This window comes from Myxine glutinosa, chromosome 11 (genome assembly GCF_964187855.1).
Source record: "Myxine glutinosa chromosome 11, kmMyxGlut1.1, whole genome shotgun sequence".
NCBI classification, from domain to species: domain Eukaryota; kingdom Metazoa; phylum Chordata; class Myxini; order Myxiniformes; family Myxinidae; genus Myxine; species Myxine glutinosa.
The window spans coordinates 66,209,766-66,231,697 of NC_136271.1; the positions used below are offsets into that span (position 1 = coordinate 66,209,766).

Sequence of the window (21,932 nt, forward strand, 5' to 3'; positions counted from 1 at the left end):
GGCCACCTCACTGGCTCCTTATCGCTTCATCGACTCTTCCATACGGCCAGGTCACGGCGGGTGTATCACTGCCGCCCCGCATGGATTCTTCCCTCAGAGTCCACCTCTGCGCGGGCCGCCACACTGGCTCCTGAACGGACGTATAGCTCGGTGGACCGGTCGTATCGTCCACGATTCCATCTTCTCCGATGAATCTAACAAACAAATATATTTTGTATCGATATTCTTTCGGAAATGTGAACTGGGACCGGTAACTGCATGTAATCTGAATGCTGGAGAGCAAGCCGAATGAAGCGGACGTCTCCCAACTATGGCGGCGTCTATGGAGGGCGCCCGTCCATTGAACCCTTCGTCGGATCGGTCGTTGGAAGAGCCGTAACGCCGATGCTTTCGATATTTGATGGTCATTTTAACAATCGGTTTGTTTGTTTCACACAGAATGAAAAATGTAAAGGTAGAGCATGGCGATTGTGATATATGACAGGTTCAATGATATGTTCGGCTTGAACGAAATATAAATCAAAATGGCGGTGTGCGGAGTCAGCCGCTGCACCACAGTAATGACATCAGACATAATCACATCACACTGTCATGTGACCAGATTCTCAGCTCTGATTGGTATACGTTTGAGGGGACATACATACATACATACATACATACATACACATACTTACATACATACATTGTTCTAGACGGCTCTGCCCGATGGACTACGCCATAAAAAGGCTGCAAACGGTGCTGTACAGTACACTGGATACTGTAGAGTGTAGACTGCACGCTACGCTCTGACTCTTTACATCTCGCAGAAGAAAGATTAATGCTTCGTCCAATCATTGAGTCCCGAGGTACTCCGCCCATGATCAGTTCGTAAGTATGAGTGAACGTTCATATCTCGGACGTCAAAAAAAAATCTTATGGAGGTTGGTTCATACGTCCGGGTGTTCGTACGTCGGGGACTCCCTATACAGTACTTGGACATGTTCTATAAGGTGGTGTTTAAGGGTGGTTGGTGTATAAAACTGCTTCAATAGCACGAACCTTGCACATTCTTTTTAACAATCTTAAAAATCATGATTATATTAAAATTTAAATACAGTATATACTTGAACACTGTGTGGGGTATCGTGTTGTATGAACTCGCCAGTAACCAACATGATCACTGCGTGATGTTGAAGAGGTCCGTTCATCCACCTTTAACAGTAAAAATCTGAAAATATTTGATACATGTCGAGATACCAAAAAGTATTGCTCTGCAGTGATTTCAAATGTATGTTAAATATTGTCATCAATAAAGTAGAGGTCCCAAAGAAAGCAAAAACATTCTGGGACAGCTGTTTACATTTAAAATGGCTTCTTTGTTCATCATAATCAGCCAGACTTTTGTAGACTTTGGAATATTTGCTTATACAAGGGAACGTTTAAAGACATGAAATATTTTGATGATGAAGATTGTCATCATAGCACCGTATGGAAGTTGATAAAATGGTTTGTTAAATCATTCGAGATTATTAGGTGATATACATTAACAGGTGTATGCGTGTTTGTGTATGTGATTTGGTACGCGACAGCTTTCAAAGAGACAAGCAGGTGCTTGGGATTCCTGGAGTGAGTGGGGGCCTTGCAGCAGGAGCTGTGGAAGCGGTGTGGAAGTTCGCAGCCGCTCATGCCGGAGTCTTAGGTAACACGAGGTTAAACATTCCATTTTGATGTTTTAACATTGTCTTGAATAAACTGGACTAAAGGTTCACAAACTTTTTGCTCAATAAAGAAATGAAAAAGTAGATTTATTGGGTGCTGTTTGTTTAATCAGATTCTTTTTATCTATTAGGACTTAGATGAAGATGTGATCACATTTAGGTCAAATTTATGCAGAAATACAAAAAATTCTAAAGGGTTCAAAACCTTTTTCTCACCAATGTAAAGGGTTCTGAAGGGTAATTCTACAAGGTTATAAGAGTAATTCTAAAGGGGTTTAAAGGGCAATTCTATAGGGTTCCTAAATTGGTGGCCATAGTATATAAATTGTGGGTAGATTCAGGTGAACTGTCAAGCCAATGGGTGGAACTCGCATGCGCGCACACATGGGTGCATGCACGGCTCCTTTTATAGCGATGAGTAGACAAAAAAAATTGAACCCGGATGTTGTATCGGCAACAGGCCACTGCCTCAATCACTCCCTATTTTTTTTCCCCTTTCCTGTTAAGAAATATATATTAAACCTCCCATTTTTGAACTCTTTTAACCAAGCTAACCCCGCTAATTTCACCCCAATTCCACTTTTTTGAAATACCAACTTCTGTCCTGGAAGTCCTTGGTGTCCTTGTGTTTTATACTTCTCCCTCCCCCCCCCCCCCCCCTTCCCACGCCTCCTCCCTCCAAGCCCTCTCCCTCCCACACTTCTCCCTGCTATCAAATGTTGTGTTGTGTGCTTCCCCTTCTCTCCCCATCTTGTTTTCCGCTCCCTCTTTTTATATACTAGGGCATGCCCGTACTATATATAAGCTAGGACGTGCCCGTACGTGGGTGCCCGTTCCTTGCCAAAAAAAAAAAAAAAAAAAAATTTGTGTACGGGTGTGTGTGTGTAAACATCCTAGGGCGTGCCCGTACGTGGGTGCAAAAAAACATGCGTGCAAACAACAACAACAAAAAAAAACTTTGAAACCACGTGGCAGTAACGACCACAGAACCCCCCCCCCCCTCTATTTACATGAATGGTTTGGTCCATTCGCAACGACCACAGAACCCCCCCCTCTATTTACATGAAATGGTTTGGTCCAAAGCGAACGGCTTGCGGTGTTTGGTAAAGAAATCGCCATAGCTCGGTAACTACTTGTCCGATTAATTTCAAACCTTGAAAAGGCACATCCTCGGGTCCCCAGCAATATACCTGGCAAGTTTCAAGTATATCGGACCGGTAGTTGTCGAGAAACAGCGGTCACAGACAAACATACACACATACAAACACACATACACACAGAGATTAATGGAATTATAGATAGATTTTGTTTGTCTGGTTGATTTGTTTGTGAAGTAAATGTTAGCTCTTTCACGAGCCTCGATTCAGTATACAAAAATGCAATAAAAAAGGCTACCTTTTCTTTACTATCATGGTATTTTATACCACGGACTTTTGCTAGTTATTAATAAAAGCCAAAAACTGTTAAAAAAAAAATAAAATTGTAACTAGAACGACACTCGGTAGAGAGCATACCTCCGCCAGGCTGAAAAGTTTACGTTTTGTATCCCAGTGATAGGCCGGATCTGGATTCGGACCTGAACTAAAATCGAATTCGCCCTTGTCACACACCCAACCTGTCCACCAAGTTTCGGCCGAATCCATGCACAACTTTTGAGATATCTGGCTCACAGACAGACAAACAAACAAGCTGAAAGCATAACCTCCATTCACCTTCTAGTCAGGTTCACTATGTTAACAAATACAATTTCGTTCAAAATTTGGGAGATTAGCAAACCTGTACATTTTTGGAATCATCAGAGCATGGAGAATCCGAAAATCAATGTTGGCATCTGCACAAACATCTGCATGGCCGCCATTTTGGATTTTCAAAATGGCCGCCATAAAATACACATTTTGCGCTATCTCGGCTTCTAGTGAACTGAGAAACTTAATTAAATATGCTAATCCTATGTTTTCTGGGTCAAGGAATCCAATAAAGGCCTCAAAATAGTGCTCAGGATTATAGAAAAGCAACAAACAAAGGTAATTGAAAACCATTGTCTTTATATTTGTGATATAACTGTATTACATAATACATGATATTGCAAGTCCTTTGAAGTTATAGGTATGGGTTTATAAAGCAAGAAAGCAGCCTTGTTAGTATCAGATTGAACTATAAGTCCTATACACAGGATCTACTAGGTCTACACCGTTCAGGAATATGCTGTAACAGATCTTCATCACTGTCCTGAGTGTCATTTTCGGCATTACAGTCCGAGTCATTTTCGCAGTCACTTCCACACAAACAAGGTCTGTGCAAGCCAAGTTGTGTCTCCTGCATGAACACCTCTGGGTTGTGCAATGGGCTTTACACTGACATCTGACCAACTCTACAATGGCCTGTGGTGCAGGTGGAACCTTCGTGGTGGTAGGTAGTATCTCACCATGGTCATTCTGATAATAGCCATGTTTGAGTGGGTCGAACAGACGTTGCCACATCACGGTGGCTTGGCACCACATCCTACTCTGTACGCGCACACGTTCAATGTGCTCCTCAAGGGCAGCAACTGCAGGAGGCAACTTGCTGCTTTCTGCCAGATGTTTGCAAAACAGATACCACCTTAGGTCAGGAATACTTGTTATATGGATGCACTTGGGCAGTACAGTAAGCATACAAAGTCGGCCAATGCATCCTTCACCTCCTGTGTTAGGTCACCTTCGTCTGTCAGTTTCATCACGGCTGAGATTGCAAATCTTGCTAAGAAAAGTGCACATTGCAAATGCCAACATTAATTTTTGGATTCCTCATGCTCTGAATATTCCAAAAATGTATAGTTTTGCTAATCTCCAAAAATTTTGAACGAAAAAACATAGTGAACTTGACTATTCGGTGGCAGAGTCAATAATCATTTTTTCATTTCCCCCCATTTATCTTCGCAAAAATATCTCTCCCTGTTGGCTTTGCTCCAACGTTGGTATGTCGACCTCACCTCTTTGCCATAAACCTGCACAATGGTTGCCAATCTGTTTTTTTATCCATGCTCTATTCTTTTTAAATGCTGACCATGAAGCCAAGAAGCCAAGAAGCCAGGGTCTGGGTCAAACCGCCGACCTCCCAAACTCAGAGCGGACGCTCTAACCATCATACCACCGAGTCTTGTCAATAACCAGAAAAGTGAAAGGAACTCTGTTCTATTCCATTCAAGAAGAATACCGAGACACCATGGCGACAACGTAATGACATTACTGCAGACGATGTTATTTTACCTGAAGGCATTGGCCTGTTGGAATAGATTTAGTCGTCAAGCTTTATTAGGTCAAAAGTCCCCTATTCTGTGTGCACTTCTTGTCTCTTGTTACAACACCCTCAGGCCAGGTGCAGTCCCGGATTGTCTGGGGCCTGCGAGAATGCACAGAACCTGTAATGTCGAGGTGAGAATTCCTCTACAAGCCAGAGCATATTATTCACGACTTCCACAGATAAGGCCTTGTTATCATCCTTTTGTCTCTTGTGGTTCGCAATACCTGGAAATGTTCTAACTTCTGATTTGCCATCTTCGTTATCAGTCATTTTGGTTTCCTTCACCGGTGAATAAAACTTTTCAAGAATTATTATTTCTTTTTCTTTATTTGAGACCTGTTACCATTCCGATTCTTTATTGCCTGTTGTTGTCCGCCAGGACTGTCCAGCGGGTTCTCGAGGTTTCCGTGAGGTGCAGTGCTCGGAATACGACGAACATGACTTTCAGGGCCGTTACTACAAGTGGACCCCTTTCTATGGAGGTTGGTGTGGTGTGCAATCGCACTTCTTGCACTTGTCTTAATCGGAATATATATTCAGCCTTTAGGTCGTTGAGGTCAATAAAGGGGTGGAGTAAAGCGCAAAGGTAAAGCAATAAGTGATGATGAATAAAGAATAAAACTCTCCTCACTCGCAGAATGGACAACATCTTTGTAAAACAAGCAAGTTAAACTTTTCATGAAAGAAGTACAATAACAATCCATCATATGTTTTATGTTTTAAGTGTCACTTTTTTTTTTTTGTGATCAATGTTAGCTCTTACACGAGCCTTAATGTTGTATACGAATTTTTTTTTTTTTTTTTTTTAATAAAGCGAGGCTCATGGAAAAGCAAAGTAGAACTGACAATGGGACAACATCAAGGTAATTAATAAACAGGCAAAAGGAGTGGGAAAATGGGATGAAACTCTGAAACTAGCAAGTAAGATGGTTGGGATAGAAAAAGTAAATGGTGGTAAAATGATCATGGGTCAGAATTGGGGATGACAAGAGATGGAGGTGCACTGCAAACTTGAAATGTTGGAGGGAAGGGTGAGACAGAACAGACAGAAGCTGCTTCCATAGATCTACAACATCCGGCAATTCAACAACAACAACAACAATAGGAAACAACCTAACATTTCCCCACTCTCCCACCAAGTTCTGGTATGGAATGAAGCCACAAAGTCCTAAAATAGGCTAGGGCCCTGGCGGCCTCTCTGAGGTCGTTGCAATGACCACACTGGTTCGAGCCCTCCTGTATCAGCCATATTGCCTGTATAGAGCGGGGTTAAGCGATTGGTTCACTCCATCTGTCTATTACAGACTTCGGTCTATGATCAACGAATTACTGTTTTTAGTCCCCTACCGGTGTACACCGGAGGGGACTATAGATGGAGGTGAATGGAGGATGGAGGCACGCCGTCCCTCCGCCCGTCAGTCTGTCAGTCCGTCACGCAAAGAAGAGTTTTCCAGACTTTTTTTCTAAACTCTTAATGCTAATGATTTCAAACTTGGTACATGGTTTCCTCATGATAAGTTACAGATCAAGTTCGAACTTCACGACGTTTCGATCATTTTTGACAAAGTTATGGCACTTTGAACTTTGGGAATTCTGATAATTCTGATGACCCTTAACTCAGTGCCATTTTAAGTTTTAATTTCCTTTAAAAAACAATTTCTCTGCAATAAATAGGACCGATTGAGATCAAATTTTCACCATATAGTCAGGGCCCTTAGGGATATTTTGGGGCCGTTTAGTTCAAATTCTTCCAAAAGCACCAAATTTGGCCCAGATGTTGCCCATGCCATACTCTTTCGATTTTTGACGGGCGCCAAGACGGGCGCCCCCCCCCCCCGGGGGCCCCATATTGGCGAAATACTAAATGGCCACCACCCGGGTTAGAGGAAAATCAGTTAAATAACCAAAAGGGTTGGAATCATGTATGATACCACTTTTCAGGGGTTTTCGAGGTCGAGGAATCCAATTATGTTGTTATTTTGATGATTCGAGGTCAGGGTCAACCCTCAAGGTCATCTTAAAGGTCATTTTTGAGTCAAACGTGTCGGTTTTTGAGTTTTTTGCCAAGATTTACATGAGGTTCACCATTTTATGTTTCTGGGTTGGGTAATCGAACTCTGACCTTATTTTTGACAATTAAAGGAAATATTTACATGTCTATTTCCTAATTTTCAGGCATATGCAGTTCATCAGTCTAATTACAAAGGTACGGATGTTGATGTTTTAGGAACTGTATGCCATATCCTTGTGTTTAATTTTTGTGCGATCATGATCCGGGTTCATGTATACATGATTGTATACATGTCATAAATATGACGTCATAGGTCATGTGACCTGGCGGCCATATTGGATTTTATGAAAACCTTAAAAATGAATCCCTGCCTTCATTTTTCGATCGATTCATTTTGAACTTTGACCACTTATAGTACGCCATGTGATTAGATGCATATCCTAATTATGACGTCATAGGTCAGGTGACATGGCGGGATGGACCGGTATGGTCCCCGGATCATACCGACCTTGGCGCCCGTCAAAAATCGAAAGAGTATGGCATGGGCAACATCTGCGCCAAATTTGATGCTTTTGGAAGAATTTGAACCAAAATATCCCTAAGGGCCCTGACTAATAGGAGGGACTCGGTCTGTATAATATTTTAATGGTAATTATGACATCACAGGTCACGTGGTTCGGCCGCCATATTGTTTTTCGTGAAAACACAAAAACCCCTTTTTCTCTGCAACGGCTGAACAGATCGAGGCCAAACTTTGCAGGCAGAATCGCATACCCATGACGAACAAAAAAGTCAGCGAGCATGATGTCATATGTCACATGGTTTCAGAGTTATGACGTTTTTAAGCATGAACCTTTAAAACCGAGCTCCTCCCTCATTTTTGATCCAATTGAGGGGAAACTTCACAGATCTGTTCAGCATGTCAGTCAAATAAAATGTCCTTTGGAATTTGCGATAGGGCACGTGGTTTGGCAGATATCGTTAATTAAATGAAAATATTGTTACAGATCGCGGTTTAGATGTTATGATGACCGAGCGGTGGTGTATTACCGCGACCTAACAGGATCCCTGACTCACCCGATTCACCCAGGACTTTGGCCGGATCGCACCACAGCTGCTCAATGAGGGGAAAAGACGAAAACGACGAATGCAAAGAGGAAAAGGAATAAAACGAATAGACGGACAGAAGAGTAATTGAATTTATTATTTACACAAGCAAAAAGGAGCAATCAAGGTTTATTTACAACACATAAGACGCAGGTGACACAGTGCAAATACTAGCTTATAGTTATACAGACTTAACTTATTCCCAGGACAGAACAAACAAAGACACTGACTCACGCGGGGAATGACAGGAATGGCAGGAGGTGGATGGCTGGAGGTGAACGCTTGGTGGAGCCAACGCAGAGCTTGGTGGAGCTTTGGTGGAGGTGAACGCTTGGTGGAGCCAACGCGGAGCTTGGTGGAGCCTTGGTGGAGGTGAACGCTTGGTGGAGCCAACGCGGAGCTTGGGGAGCCTTGGTGTGACGGGTTCTCTCTCCTTCCCTCACAAGCTTCAGGACTCTTTCTCTCTCTTTACGACCAACTCTTTGTGACCAACTCTCTCTGGCAACCGACTCCACTGACTGACTCTTCACCACTCTCCACTTGACGACCGACTCTCAACCAACTCAAAGTGCATCTCCCCTTGGGAACACCCCCGCCGTGGGTTATATAGGCCCCGCCCCTCAACCTTTTCGAACCTCCCCCAAACGTTCTCTCCCCGCCCTCTCAAGCCAAACCCCTTGTTCATGGTTGGTCGAGTGGGGCTGGCTCACTCCTCCCCTCTCTGACGAGGTGGGGACCCGCCTTCCTTCCCCCAACCCTGCCTCGTGGTCAATGGCGGATGAAGGGAAAACCGCCCAACATGCAGTTGGCAATGCGAATTGCAATTGACGGAAAGGGGGGAATGGAAGTGTTGGGAGTGGGAATGAAGGGAATCTATCTCTTTCACTGGTGCAATGGAGTATTTCAATTAATGGGAGACACAGCCTTACTCTAAAAACACATAATAAGAGATAACTATCAAACAGAGGTATTCTATTATTTGGCTGATGTGTATGCTTGTGGACTAATTATGGGATGCCCTTTCACCTTTACACAGCTCCGGAGGTAGGGGGGCGCAGAATAAACAATAGTAATAATAGTACAGCACACAATCAAAAAAATATACAGTCCTCATCTCCGCAACACTGCACCCTCCTCCTCTTAGGCACGTCCCGGGCCTGCAACTTTTATTTTTAGTGTGACACGTAGGTGTAGTTCCCTCTACTTTTAACCTGACCCTGAGTGCGACAGTTTTAAAACATAAATAAATGTGTCCCGCTGCTCCATTGCACCCTGCCTAACAGACTTACGCCCACAGTTAACCGAATTGCGGAATGGTCTTCAAACTACACACTGACGGTGGGAAGCATTATTTACACTTGACGCTACTTTTATTTACAAAACTAACCCAGGACCTGTGATTGTTCTTTCTGGGGGGGAGACAGTCTGCTCTGCATCGACGCACCATGAAAGCACCCAAAAACGCACCCAAGCACCAATCGGTGCACAGTCATCACTGTTCATGAATAAAAATAACCAAACAACCCCTAACCCTGCAGGTGATCTCTTGCTCTTTGGCTCCCTCTGCTGGTTATTATTATTTTCCTGGTGTTGTCATCTTCCCTTGCTGGCGGCCTATTTGCAATAAAAGAATGCACCTAACGTGTCCGTTTTTATTTTATTTATGGCCCACAGGGGCCGACTATGTGTGGTTCACCTGTGGGGCATCGGTGCCCTGTGGCCAAGGTCCGCCAGCAAGATTTCGGGCCCTCCTGGCCGGTTCCAGCAGAGGGGCCATGCCCCAACCCATGGGGTCCATAGGTGGTGCTCGGCCACAGACATGTGGTCCATAATGTGGTGCATCGATGCAGACAGCTGGTTCTGGGAATTTCGGGCGCACAATGGCCGACCCACGCACGCTCCCCTCGGCACCCAGTGGCGCACAGGTCATGTGGGAGACAAAAGGGGAAAGACAATTGAGCGAGGGGTAAGGTCACAAGGGTACACATCAATAAGGCAATGCAAGGCGAAATGCGTACGGAGGGCGAAGTGAGAAAGCTCGTCCCTACCGTACGTCACCCCCCTGTCACCTACCCTACCCTTGCCCTTACCCCATATGTACAAAAATCTACACATTTACAAATTCGTCACTACTGTCACGTCGTCCCCATATTTCCTCTATACCAAATTCGTCGCCACAATCCCTCTACTTCAAAATTTGCCATCACCAAATTCATCATCAATCCTCATAAGGAGGCAGAGATGGAACATCAAAGCACAATGTCACACCCACGTCATGATGCGTCTCACAATCCAAACATTTGCACAGTAAAAATAATTAAACATGGCATGGTGCGGAGTACCTGTCACCTCAGGTGAGTGGATGCAGATGGTGCGAGGAGATCCTTCATCCTAACTATCCTCTAAATGATTTTAACACACTTTACACTACCCGGGGTCTCTCCCTGCCAATCCATTGGCCAACTTACACTATGGGTTCTAAAAACCAATTCCCATTGACCAAACTGTGGTGCTTCTCAATTTGGGGTCTCACTCCCCCGATTCATCTCCCGGTGCCCTCGCACAATTTCTGGGCTGCGACGTGTAGCTCTCCCAGCAGGTCTACCCACCTGCACACCTCCACCACTGTAGTTGCCACCCGAGCTTACCTAGCTCCTCACCCTAACCTAACTAACTGGGGACAGCCCCTCCTGGCTCTGTCACCCTATGGTGCCCTCTGGCACTGGGCTACCCGGGTCCGTCCTCCGGATCCTCGGGCCCCATCCACAACAACTACTACCGGCTCCCAGAGCCCACCTGCGGCCTCACCTGGCCGACATCCTCACAGTGGTGGAGTGCCCAAACCAACTACACACACTAACAGGCTACACGCCCAGCCATTTCCACAACACTAATGCACCCATCCAAAGACCATTCTTTCACCCGCACCACAGATGCCAATATCCAACCACAATTTACCTGTACCCTCTACCTAACACTTACACTACCCGCCCCGGGTATCCGTGATGGGGGTCCACTCTTCCCCCATTCACACCTTCGCACCATCCACTTCACTCCACAATTTCCACCATACTCACTCCACCACCATCCATTCCAATACTCCATACCATTTATTCCATACAACCATTTATTTCACACAACCATTCTCCATTCACCTGTTGTTGCACACCTGTGCAATCACACCTGGTGCCACCTGCACCCTCCTCCTTTTCCTGGACCAGTTGGTCAACACAACACACATCACCACTACTCCCTCATACACTGTTCCACACACCTGTTCAGTTGCACACCTGTGCAATCACACCTGTTCAATTCTCACACACAAGGCATCATCTCATCTATTTACTCCCCTCTGAAACTTGCGCTTCCCAGTCGTCCCTTTAAACTATTGCGCTCCCTCGTCATTATAATCCACACTAAACTACCTGCGTCCCCACTACAGGTATCAGTCACTAACTAAACTTAACGTTACCTAATGTCATCTTCGCTAGATCCCTATCAATATAACCAAACCCTCCCTGGCTCGGTTGTCATAGCCACCCCATAAACTATTGCGCATTTGCCCCCACCTGTGAGGGATGGTGGATTTGCCATCCCACCACATCGGGGGTCTCTCACTATAAATTTTGCTCGTCCAAATTCCAACCAATTCAAAAATTTTCCATTTACTGCCAATTCTACCCACTATTATAAATTTCGTATCAAATCACTACTATCATCATCACAGTCCACTATATCCTAGCCTCGGTGCGTCGTGACATCATTAAACTCGGCTTCGTAAAGCCGAGCAATGAATTCGGGTGGTTTGGTCGCCTGCAGGTTGAATCCGTCCGGCTTTCGGTTCAAGGGAGGTGGTTTGGTTGGACCGAGGCTCCACGCACCATCTCGGCGCGGCACCTTGCGGTCCTGGGCCCGATGGCTCAATCTCCCCCGGTCGGAACCCCGTCCCCACGAGGGGGCACCGTGCCGCTTCCTCCCACTTGCCCTCGAACCGGACCGGTCGCCTGGCCCGACAAGGCCCGGACTCGACCGTGCGGGGCGGGGCCAAGCCCGAACCGGCAACGACGCTTCGAAGAGAAGCGACGCAGCTTCGATCCGCGCCGGGCCCTGCATCCAACAAAGGGCTCCTCGCACCGAGTGCTCGCATCGGCTATCCGTCGCTCTAACCACTAACCCGGTTACCGTCGATGCTTTACTTGCATGCTTACAAGCATACGCTACCCCTTTCACCCTCACAAAACCTGGCGTTCCAACGCCGTCCGTACATTCCACCAACGCTCTCCCTGTTACACACCACACCTCTCGCGCACACTCTTGCGCACACTTCGGTCCACACCTCTCCTCCGTTACGTCCTCCGTAACACTCACCATGGGCGTGCACTCTTGCATCCACCCACTAACGCGCTCGGATGGGCTCTCCCACACTCGCGCCATGACCAATTCAGGTGTGCTTTCTCGCACACGTTCCACCACCACCTTACTCTCCGTGTCACACTTCGTACACCCCGACGTGCATTCTCGCTCGCACTCGGTTTCACACTCGCGCTCCGATGTGCCCTCTCGCACCTGCGCCATCACCAACTCACTATTCGTGTCACACTCCGTACACCCCGACGTGCATTCTCGCTCGCACTCGGTTTCACACTCGCGCTCCGATGTGCCCTCTCGCACCCGCGCCATCACCAACTCACTATTCGTGTCACACTCCGTACACCCCGACGTGCATTCTCGCTCGCACTCGGTTTCACACTCGCGCTCCGATGTGCCCTCTCGCACCTGCGCCATCACCAACTCACTATTCGTGTCACACTCCGTACACCCCGACGTGCATTCTCGCTCGCACTCGGTTTCACACTCGCGCTTCGTAACACGCTCACCCCTTGACGCACACTTTTTCCTCACACGCGTGCCATTTCCACTCACACGGGACCCTTCACCAACGCCCGGATGCCTCCTCGATCCCAAGCGCGCGAAAATTCTTTTGTCGCCAAACATCCTCTTACAAAATCTCCCCGCACAATACACAACAGCACGACTCACCTGGGGGATCCTTTTCTCCACGCGAACCTGCAAACTTCCATTCGGGTTAAGCACAGCATCGTGATGTGAGCAGGGACTTTGTACATAATCCATTTCTCCCTGCAATTCCCGGGCTACCTCCGTCATCTCTTCAATTTTAATTCCCAGCACTGCTTTTTCTTTATTCACCTCGACGACCGCTGGCTTTAATAAAACACCTTCCTCTACCTCAGCGGTCGCCGGCTTTTCTAAACCCCGTGTCGTGATTTCTACCCCCGTCATTGTACCCGTGCTTTCCTCCGCTTCGCTCAACCAGCGCTTTTCGACCCGCTTTACCTCCTCGTGCACCCCTCCATTTGATCCTGGGTTACTCCTAACCCCTCCTCTAGCTCTCCCACCGGCATCCCGTCGCCTTGACCAGCCATGGCGCGAATTCAAAATTCGGGTTTTGCTTTAAAACAAAACAAATTTCGTCCACTCCAAATTTTGACCAATTTTTTTTTTAGATGTTTTAAAAATTTGGTTCGGGCCCCGAATCTCACTCCCAGACACCAATTGTTACTTAATAACACAATTGGTGTTCCAAAATTTGGGCCTAACAAATTTAGTCCCAGGTCCGAATCCAACTCCTGACAACCAATTGTTACAGATCGCGGTTTAGATGTTATGATGACCGAGCGGTGGTGTATTACCGCGACCTAACAGGATCCCTGACTCACCCGATTCACCCAGGACTTTGGCCGGATCGCACCGCAGCTGCTCAATGAGGGGAAAAGACGAAAACGACGAATGAAAAGAGGAAAAGGAATAAAACGAATAGACGGACAGAAGAGTAATTGAATTTATTATTTACACAAGCAAAAAGGAGCAATCAAGGTTTATTTACAACACATAAGACGCAGGTGACACAGTGCAAATACTAGCTTATAGTTATACAGACTTAACTTATTCCCAGGACAGAACAAACAAAGACACTGACTCACGCGGGGAATGACAGGAATGGCAGGAGGTGGATGGCTGGAGGTGAACGCTTGGTGGAGCCAACGCGGAGCTTGGTGGAGCTTTGGTGGAGGTGAACGCTTGGTGGAGCCAACGCGGAGCTTGGTGGAGCCTTGGTGGAGGTGAACGCTTGGTGGAGCCAACGCGGAGCTTGGGGAGCCTTGGTGTGACGGGTTCTCTCTCCTTCCCTCACAAGCTTCAGGACTCTTTCTCTCTCTTTACGACCAACTCTTTGTGACCAACTCTCTCTGGCAACCGACTCCACTGACTGACTCTTCACCACTCTCCACTTGACGACCGACTCTCAACCAACTCAAAGTGCATCTCCCCTTGGGAACACCCCCGCCGTGGGTTATATAGGCCCCGCCCCTCAACCTTTTCGAACCTCCCCCAAACGTTCTCTCCCCGCCCTCTCAAGCCAAACCCCTTGTTCATGGTTGGTCGAGTGGGGCTGGCTCACTCCTCCCCTCTCTGACGAGGTGGGGACCCGCCTTCCTTCCCCCAACCCTGCCTCGTGGTCAATGGCGGATGAAGGGAAAACCGCCCAACATGCAGTTGGCAATGCGAATTGCAATTGACGGAAAGGGGGGAATGGAAGTGTTGGGAGTGGGAATGAAGGGAATCTATCTCTTTCACTGGTGCAATGGAGTATTTCAATTAATGGGAGACACAGCCTTACTCTAAAAACACATAATAAGAGATAACTATCAAACAGAGGTATTCTATTATTTGGCTGACGTGTATGCTTGTGGACTAATTATGGGATGCCCTTTCACCTTTACACAGCTCCGGAGGTAGGGGGGCGCAGAATAAACAATAGTAATAATAGTACAGCACACAATCAAAAAAATATACAGTCCTCATCTCCGCAACAATATATATTTTTTAAATGGATATCTCTCGTTTATTCCAGAGTTCTCCTCAAGCCGCACCGCGCGCCCTCAGCCTCGTCTCGCAAACGTCAACAGCGCGACACAGTGCGCGCTTTCCGGAGGGGCGGAGCCAAGCCGAGCAACATATATATACACATCGATCATTTATCGTGAACCGGAAAATATAATAAATTACTGATATTTAGCGACTCGAAAGGTTCTTTATCAACAACTTATTTTCTTGTGCTTCTGCTTACCTGTCTGCAAGGTGTATAAATCGAAGTCCCGAGTGCGAATCACAGGTGAGCCCGTCCTGAGGTAATTTGCGATTGGGAACGATTCAGAACCTGTGGGTAAAGAACCCTTGGTAATTTCCCCAAAAGTTTTCCGGACGACAGACTGCCGGTAGGGGACATGTATTGCAGCGCAATACTCAGAATGCTTGTTCAATTGGATTTTATATTTTGAACTCTGTAGAACACGAATAGGAACACGAACTTGCAGTTTCGCAGTACTTTAACTCTGAATTTGGTAAATTGTATGGCATCTCATTCCAAGTGCACATGAGCGCAGCACGGTATAAAACAATAATTGCATCAGTCTGTCTCGCAGTCAAACAAAATCGAACACCAATCCAAACAGGAAACCTACTTTTTTAGGCACGTCATAAAGGAGACAAACAACAGGTACGAATAACTAATTTAACGTTCTAAATAAGTTGGTGTAAAAGAGGGTGCGTCAACGAATAAGTTGGTGTAAAAGAGGGTGCGCCAATGTATAAGTTGGTGTAAAAGAGGGTGCGTCAACGTATAAGTTGGTGTAAAAGAGGGTGCATCAACGTATAAGTTGGTGTAAAAGTTGGTGTAAAAGAAGGTGCGTCAACGTATAAGTTGGTGTAAAAGTTGGTGTAAAAGAGGGTGCGTCAACGTATAAGTTGGTGTAAAAGTTGGTGTAAAAGAGGGTGCATCAACGGCGGTAAACTCCCAATTCAATGGTTACCACTGACTTAAAGGGTTAACGGAGATTATGTATTCAATTCTGTCTATCTGTTTGTTACTTGCAAAATCAAAACTTCGCAAGTATATTGGTTAGTCTGTCTGTCTGTCTGTATATAAGGCATCTGCAGGTTGCATTGTTACTCCTATCTTCATGAAACTTTACCACCTGGTTGAGGTAATCACAAGCAAGAAGACTATTGTTTTTGAGAGCAATAGATCAAAAGTTCAAGGACACATCGATTGTCATTTTCCATCCGATTCACTTGATATATATACAGTACATATAATCAGTGTTGCAGTTGAGTGCGGTCTGGGTCCAAGTCCAGCAGTCCTGAGTCCGAGTACGTAGCATTCCAAGTCCAAGTCCAAGTCCTGACATGTAATGGAAAGTGGCAAAATATGAGCGAATTCATTTGTGTTTATGTATTATGTACAATTGTAGCCAAAAATATTGGCACCCTTGCACTTTTTTCAAATAACTCACAATTTTCTCGAAAAATAAGTTGAAATTGACGAAAGTATTTGGTCTCCACAATTCTTTATTTCACTGTTAATATTACAGAACCTATGTTTTTGATTCAGAACTTAACATATCCTTTTAAATTTTCAAATAATAAGAAATGCCATGGACGAAATTATTGACACCCGAGCCTTAGTATTTGGTAGCACAGACTTTGGACAAAATAACTGCAGTCAAGCGCTTCCTGTAGCCATGAATGAGGTTACTACACCTCTCTACTGGCAGTTCGACCCAATCTTCTTGTGCAACATGCTCCAGTTCTCCCAGATTTTAAGGGTGCCTTCTCCCAACTGCTGTTTTCAGTTCTCCCCACAGGCGTTCAATGGGAATCAGATCTGGACTCATTGCTAGCCACTTCAGAACAGTCCAGCATTTTGTCTTGAACCATTCCTGGGTGATTTTTGAAGTGTATTTGGCGTCATTGTCCTGCAGCAAGACCCATGACCTTCGACGGAGACCCAGCTTTCTGACAATGGGTTGAACATTGCGCTCCAAAATGCCTTGGTAATCTCCTGATTTCATGATGCCATGCACACATTCAAGACACCCAGTGCCAGAGGCTGCGCAGTGCGCAGCAACCCCAAAACATCACTGAACCACCTCCATGTTTGACTGTAGGGAAGGTGTTATTTTCTTTGAAGGCTTCATTTTGTTTTCTGTAAACATAGAGATGATGTGCTTTACCCAAAAGCTCTAATTTGGTTTCATCTGTCCACAGAATGATTTTGGCTTGTTCAGGTGTGTTTTGGCAAACTCCAGTCAGGCTTTCTTCTGTCTCTCTGTCAGAAGTGGGGTCCTCATGGGTCTCCTACCATAGAACCCCCTTTCGTTGAGTTGGCGACGGATGGTGCGAGTTGAAACTGTCGTACCTTGTGTCTTAAGATCAGCTTGAATCTGTTTGGCTGTTGATCGAAGTGCTTTCTCCATCATTCGAACAATCCTTCACTGCAATATTGGAGCGAATCATCTTGAAATTGGTTTCCGTCAATTTCAAGCAGAACGGCTTGTCCGATTAAATCCATTTTTGCAGTGTGTGTTGGGGTTGAGTAGAGGAAGGTTCCTTTCGAAAATGGGCGCGCTGCGATTTTCAATATGGCCGCCATGGCAGCCATCTTGAAATTGGTTTTCACCATGCATGGGCTGAGGGGTTACGCCCGCTTTGCGGTGCTATTTATTTTATATTGCAGACACCTGCAACTCACCACAGGTGAGTTCAATTCCAAAGTAAAGGAGAATCACCTGCTTGAAATATAATTATTTCTAACAACTTCCAAAAGGTGCCAATAATATTGTCTGGGCCATTTTAGGATTTCTGTTTGGAATAAGCTAAGCTTTATGAATTTTTTCAGCTTTTTTTTTGTTTTGTTCCACTGCACACCAAAGAAATACATATGTGGATACCAAAATATTTTTTAATTTCAACAATTTTCTGGAAGAAATGGTACATTACTTGAAAAAAGTGCAAGGGAGCCAATATTTTTGGCCACATTTAAGTTTGTCATTTTGCACAATAATTTTTGAATTTTTTAAATGATTCTTCACCATTGGGAGATAGCACCAAAAACCATACATAGCAGGATATCTCAAAAAGTTATGGACGGATTTGGACGAAAATTGGTGGACAGGTTGGGTGTCTGACAAGGACAAATAGATTCGATTTTTGTGAAGATCTGAATATGGACTCGGATATAAGAATGATGTAATTCTTTAAGTGATTCTTCACCATTGGGAGATAGGGCCAAAAACGATACATAGCAGGATATCTCCAAAAGTTGTGGACGGATTTGGAGGAAACTTGGTGGACAGGTGGGGTGTCTGACAAGGACAAATAGATTCAATTTTGGTGAAGACCCGGATCCGGATCCGGCTAGTAGAAATTTTAAGTGATTCTTCACCATTGAGTGATAGGGCCAACCAGGTGGAGGTATGCTCTCTAGTGAGTGCCGTTCTAGTTTCATTTTGCACTCATGAATATCAGAACCAACTTTCACCTCCATTCACATACACCCGTGGAAATGATCATGTTGCTAAACATGAATGTTTGGAGGGAGAGGAAAGGGGTGGGAGAGAATTGTCACACCTTTCACCATTTTATCAAGCTGTTAACTGTCATTGGGCACACATTCTTATCGTCTTCAATTTGCTTTTCTTTAAAGTTACAGCCAGTTACTGTTGGCATATTTCTCACGAAATGAAATTCCGTCCTTACAAGAAAAATACCGTCCAGGTCGGCCGAAAAAACAAAACAAGTCTGCATAAGATTGAGTCAAACAGAATTGAGGTGGCAACATGTTGTTGGGAATCTGAATGCCATCCAGATGAACCCGCTTCTTCGTATGCACGGGGGAACATTTGTCATCCGTCTCCTGGGGGAAGGAAAGAATCCCGGATGCCAATGGTGGGCAATGTTATGAACCGGGCTGGACGCCAGACATCCTTGGGAAATTCTCACAGGGAAACGATGGCAATACTGCATTTATGGTGCCATGGATGGTTTTCCCTTTCTTCTCACTCTGTTTGCAATTGTGCAAAACGCCCAACGATGTGACGATGGCACCATTTGTTTTACCTGCACTGCGTGACCTGTCATCAACAGCGCCAAACTCCTGTGAGCTGAACTGCCAACCTAAAGGAGAAAACTTCTACTTCACACAGGCTGCCATTGTTGTTGATGGCACTCAATGTGAGCCGGACAAGCCCGACGTATGCATCGAAGGTGTCTGCAGGGTGAGGCCTTCCAATGGGGACTAAAATGCAAATTGGAAATGTTAAAATGGGTTCCTTGATGTACACCTTGGGTTCCCACATTGAACAAATCTCATTGATGGACACAATCCTTTTCAGACCTGCTATTGCCAAAGGACAAAGTCATCTCCGGTCATTTTACCATAAAGGGAGATGATAAGAATAATAATAATATTTGCAAATAAAATAAATTATTACCCTCACCAGAGGAGACAGTATTGCATATGGGTCCGTTTGTTACTTGCAAAATCGAAGATTTTAAAAGTATATTGGTCGGTTGCGTTTGTGGTTCTGTCTGTTTGTTTGCTTGTTTGTCTGTTTGTCACCGGCCTACAGGTCACAATTCTAAACCGATCGTCACGAAACTTTACCGAGTTGTATAGGTCGTCCCAATTGAGAAGCCTATTGATTTTGAGGTCAAAGGTCATCTTGAGGTCAAATTTCTAAAATCGCCATTTTAAAATCCGATTGACTTGAAAATTGAATAGCATTTGTATATAGTCAATAAATTTAGAAATGAACTATTTTTGAGGTCAAGGTCAAAGGTCAACTCAAGGTCAAATTTTAAAAAATAATCCATTTTCATCTATAAAGCCATCAATTCTCAACCAATTGACTTGAAAATTGAACAGCATTTGCATATCGAGCAACTAAATTGGGAAACATACTATTTTTGAGGTCAAAAGGTCAAAGGCCAATTCAAGGTCAAACTTCCAAAATCATCACTTTTCATCTTAAAAACCGTCAATTTTCATCCGATTGACTTGAGAATTAAACAGCATTTGCACATTGGGTCAATAAATAGGGAAACCCACTATTTTTGAGGTCAAAGGTCAACTCAACGTCAACCTTCCGAAATCATCATTTTTCTTCTGAAAAATCGTCACTTTTCTTCCTATTGACCCGAGCTTTGATGAAGATTGTCAATTTTAATCTTGATAAAATGGACAATTTGCTGTATCAATGGAATTTTTTTTTCTTTGGGAGGGGGGGGGGGGGGGATTTTGCAAGTATCGTGCTCCGCATGACGTCTTCTTGTTTGTTTGTCTGTTTGTCTGCTTCCTCATCTGTTTGTTTGTGTGTTTGCTTCTCTGTTTGTTTGTGCGTTTCATCATCTGTTTGTTTGTGTGTTTCCTCATCTGTTTGTTTGTGTGTTTGCTTCTCTGTTTGTCTGTTTGTTTGTCTGTTTCCTCATCTGTTTGTTTGTGTGTTTGCTTCTCTGTTTGTTTGTGTGTTTGTTTGTGTGTTTGCTTCTCTGTTTGTTTGTGTGTTTGCTTCTCTGTTTGTTTGTGTGTTTGCTTCTCTGTTTGTTTGTCTGTTTCCTCTTCTGTTTGTTTGTGTGTTTGCTTCTCTGTTTGTTTTGTCTGCTTGTTTGTCTGTCTATTCATTTGTCTGTTTGTTTGTTTGTTTTGTCTATTTGTTTGTCTATTCGTTTGTCTGTCAGTTTGTCTATTCATTCGTCTGTTTGTTTGCTTGTCTGTCTGTCTGTCTGTTTGTTTGCTTGTCTGTCTGTCTGATTGTCTGTCTGTCTGTCTGTTTGGTTGTTTGTCTGCACAGAATATGTGTATGCTTTTGTCTGCAACTGTTAGTCCGATTGCCAAGAAATTTTCACCATAGGAGCGCATCCTCCTGTATAATTTTATGTTTGTGTGTTTGCTTCCCTGTTTGGCTAAACAGTTAGGGTGCCGGCTTGAGATCCTAGGATCCTGAGTTCGAATTCCCGTCGATCGTTGAATTAACACCAGGGGGGTTGACTCAGCCTGTCATCCTTCCGAGGTCGGCAAATTGAGTACCAGCTCAATGGTAATTGGGGCACTGCATCAACGGCACAAACGCGCTTCCAGAGAAATGATGCAACCAGCAGCCACAGGCTGCACAGAAACAACAACAATGGCATCATAGGTCACGTGGTATGGGTGCCATCTTGGAAAAAACAAAGAACGTTGCACCTCTATGTCTCCGAAACCGCTCCATGGAAAAATATTGAAACATGGTTCATTGTCAAGTCCTCCCCATGTGGAACAACATACATTCATGATGATATCATCAGTGCCTTCATCAATTTCTTCAAATCAATTTGAAATTTCTTCAGCATGATCTACACAAAAATTGTATGGGATAATTAAATTGATGATGTCATCGGTCACGTGGTTCGGCAGCCATATTGTATTGAACATAAATCTACAGCTAATACAGCAGCTAATAAACACCACACAAAATACACCACCCAAACACGTCCTGCCGAGGGTCTGCAATCTCTTATTGCTCTTTCTTGTTTAACTTGCAAAAGAAAAGTTTTCTCTTCCCTTGGGGAAATTTCTTGTGAGATCTGAGATTCTCATCAGATTTATATTGGACCTCATGGGAAATCGTAGAAGGTTTTTTTTTAAAGGCTAAAATAAACAAAGAAACAAACAGAACAGGTCATATTGGAAGATGAATACATGGCGTCATCCACATATTACATATGCAAAGGTTCATATTGTTGCGAATATGGAATTTGGCCTCCATATCCGCTTGTAAATATTCCCCTATTTTCTCCGATACTCCCCAACTCTCCCTTACCCCATTCCCTAGTCCCATTGTCTGTAAACAACACCCATTAGAGCCGATCTTCCCCTTCATCCCCCCATTAAATGTCGTGCCCAGGTCCCCCGCACCACACGTAGACAATTATAGGAC

General features: G+C 44.7%; 1 protein-coding gene across 10 annotated transcripts in view; it reads left to right on the forward strand.

Moving 5' to 3' along the window:
- Positions 1–21,932, forward strand: part of LOC137436727 (papilin) — a 285,438-nt gene that overhangs the window by 27,486 nt on the left and 236,020 nt on the right. For all 10 annotated transcript variants that reach the window (XM_068130762.2, XM_078786728.1, XM_068130760.2 and 7 more), the window contains exons 3-6: positions 1,569–1,678; positions 5,050–5,110; positions 5,359–5,461; positions 19,102–19,232. In XM_068130762.2, the coding sequence (XP_067986863.2) occupies positions 1,569–1,678; positions 5,050–5,110; positions 5,359–5,461; positions 19,102–19,232 (405 nt within the window). The remainder of the gene's footprint in view (positions 1–1,568; positions 1,679–5,049; positions 5,111–5,358; positions 5,462–19,101; positions 19,233–21,932) is intronic.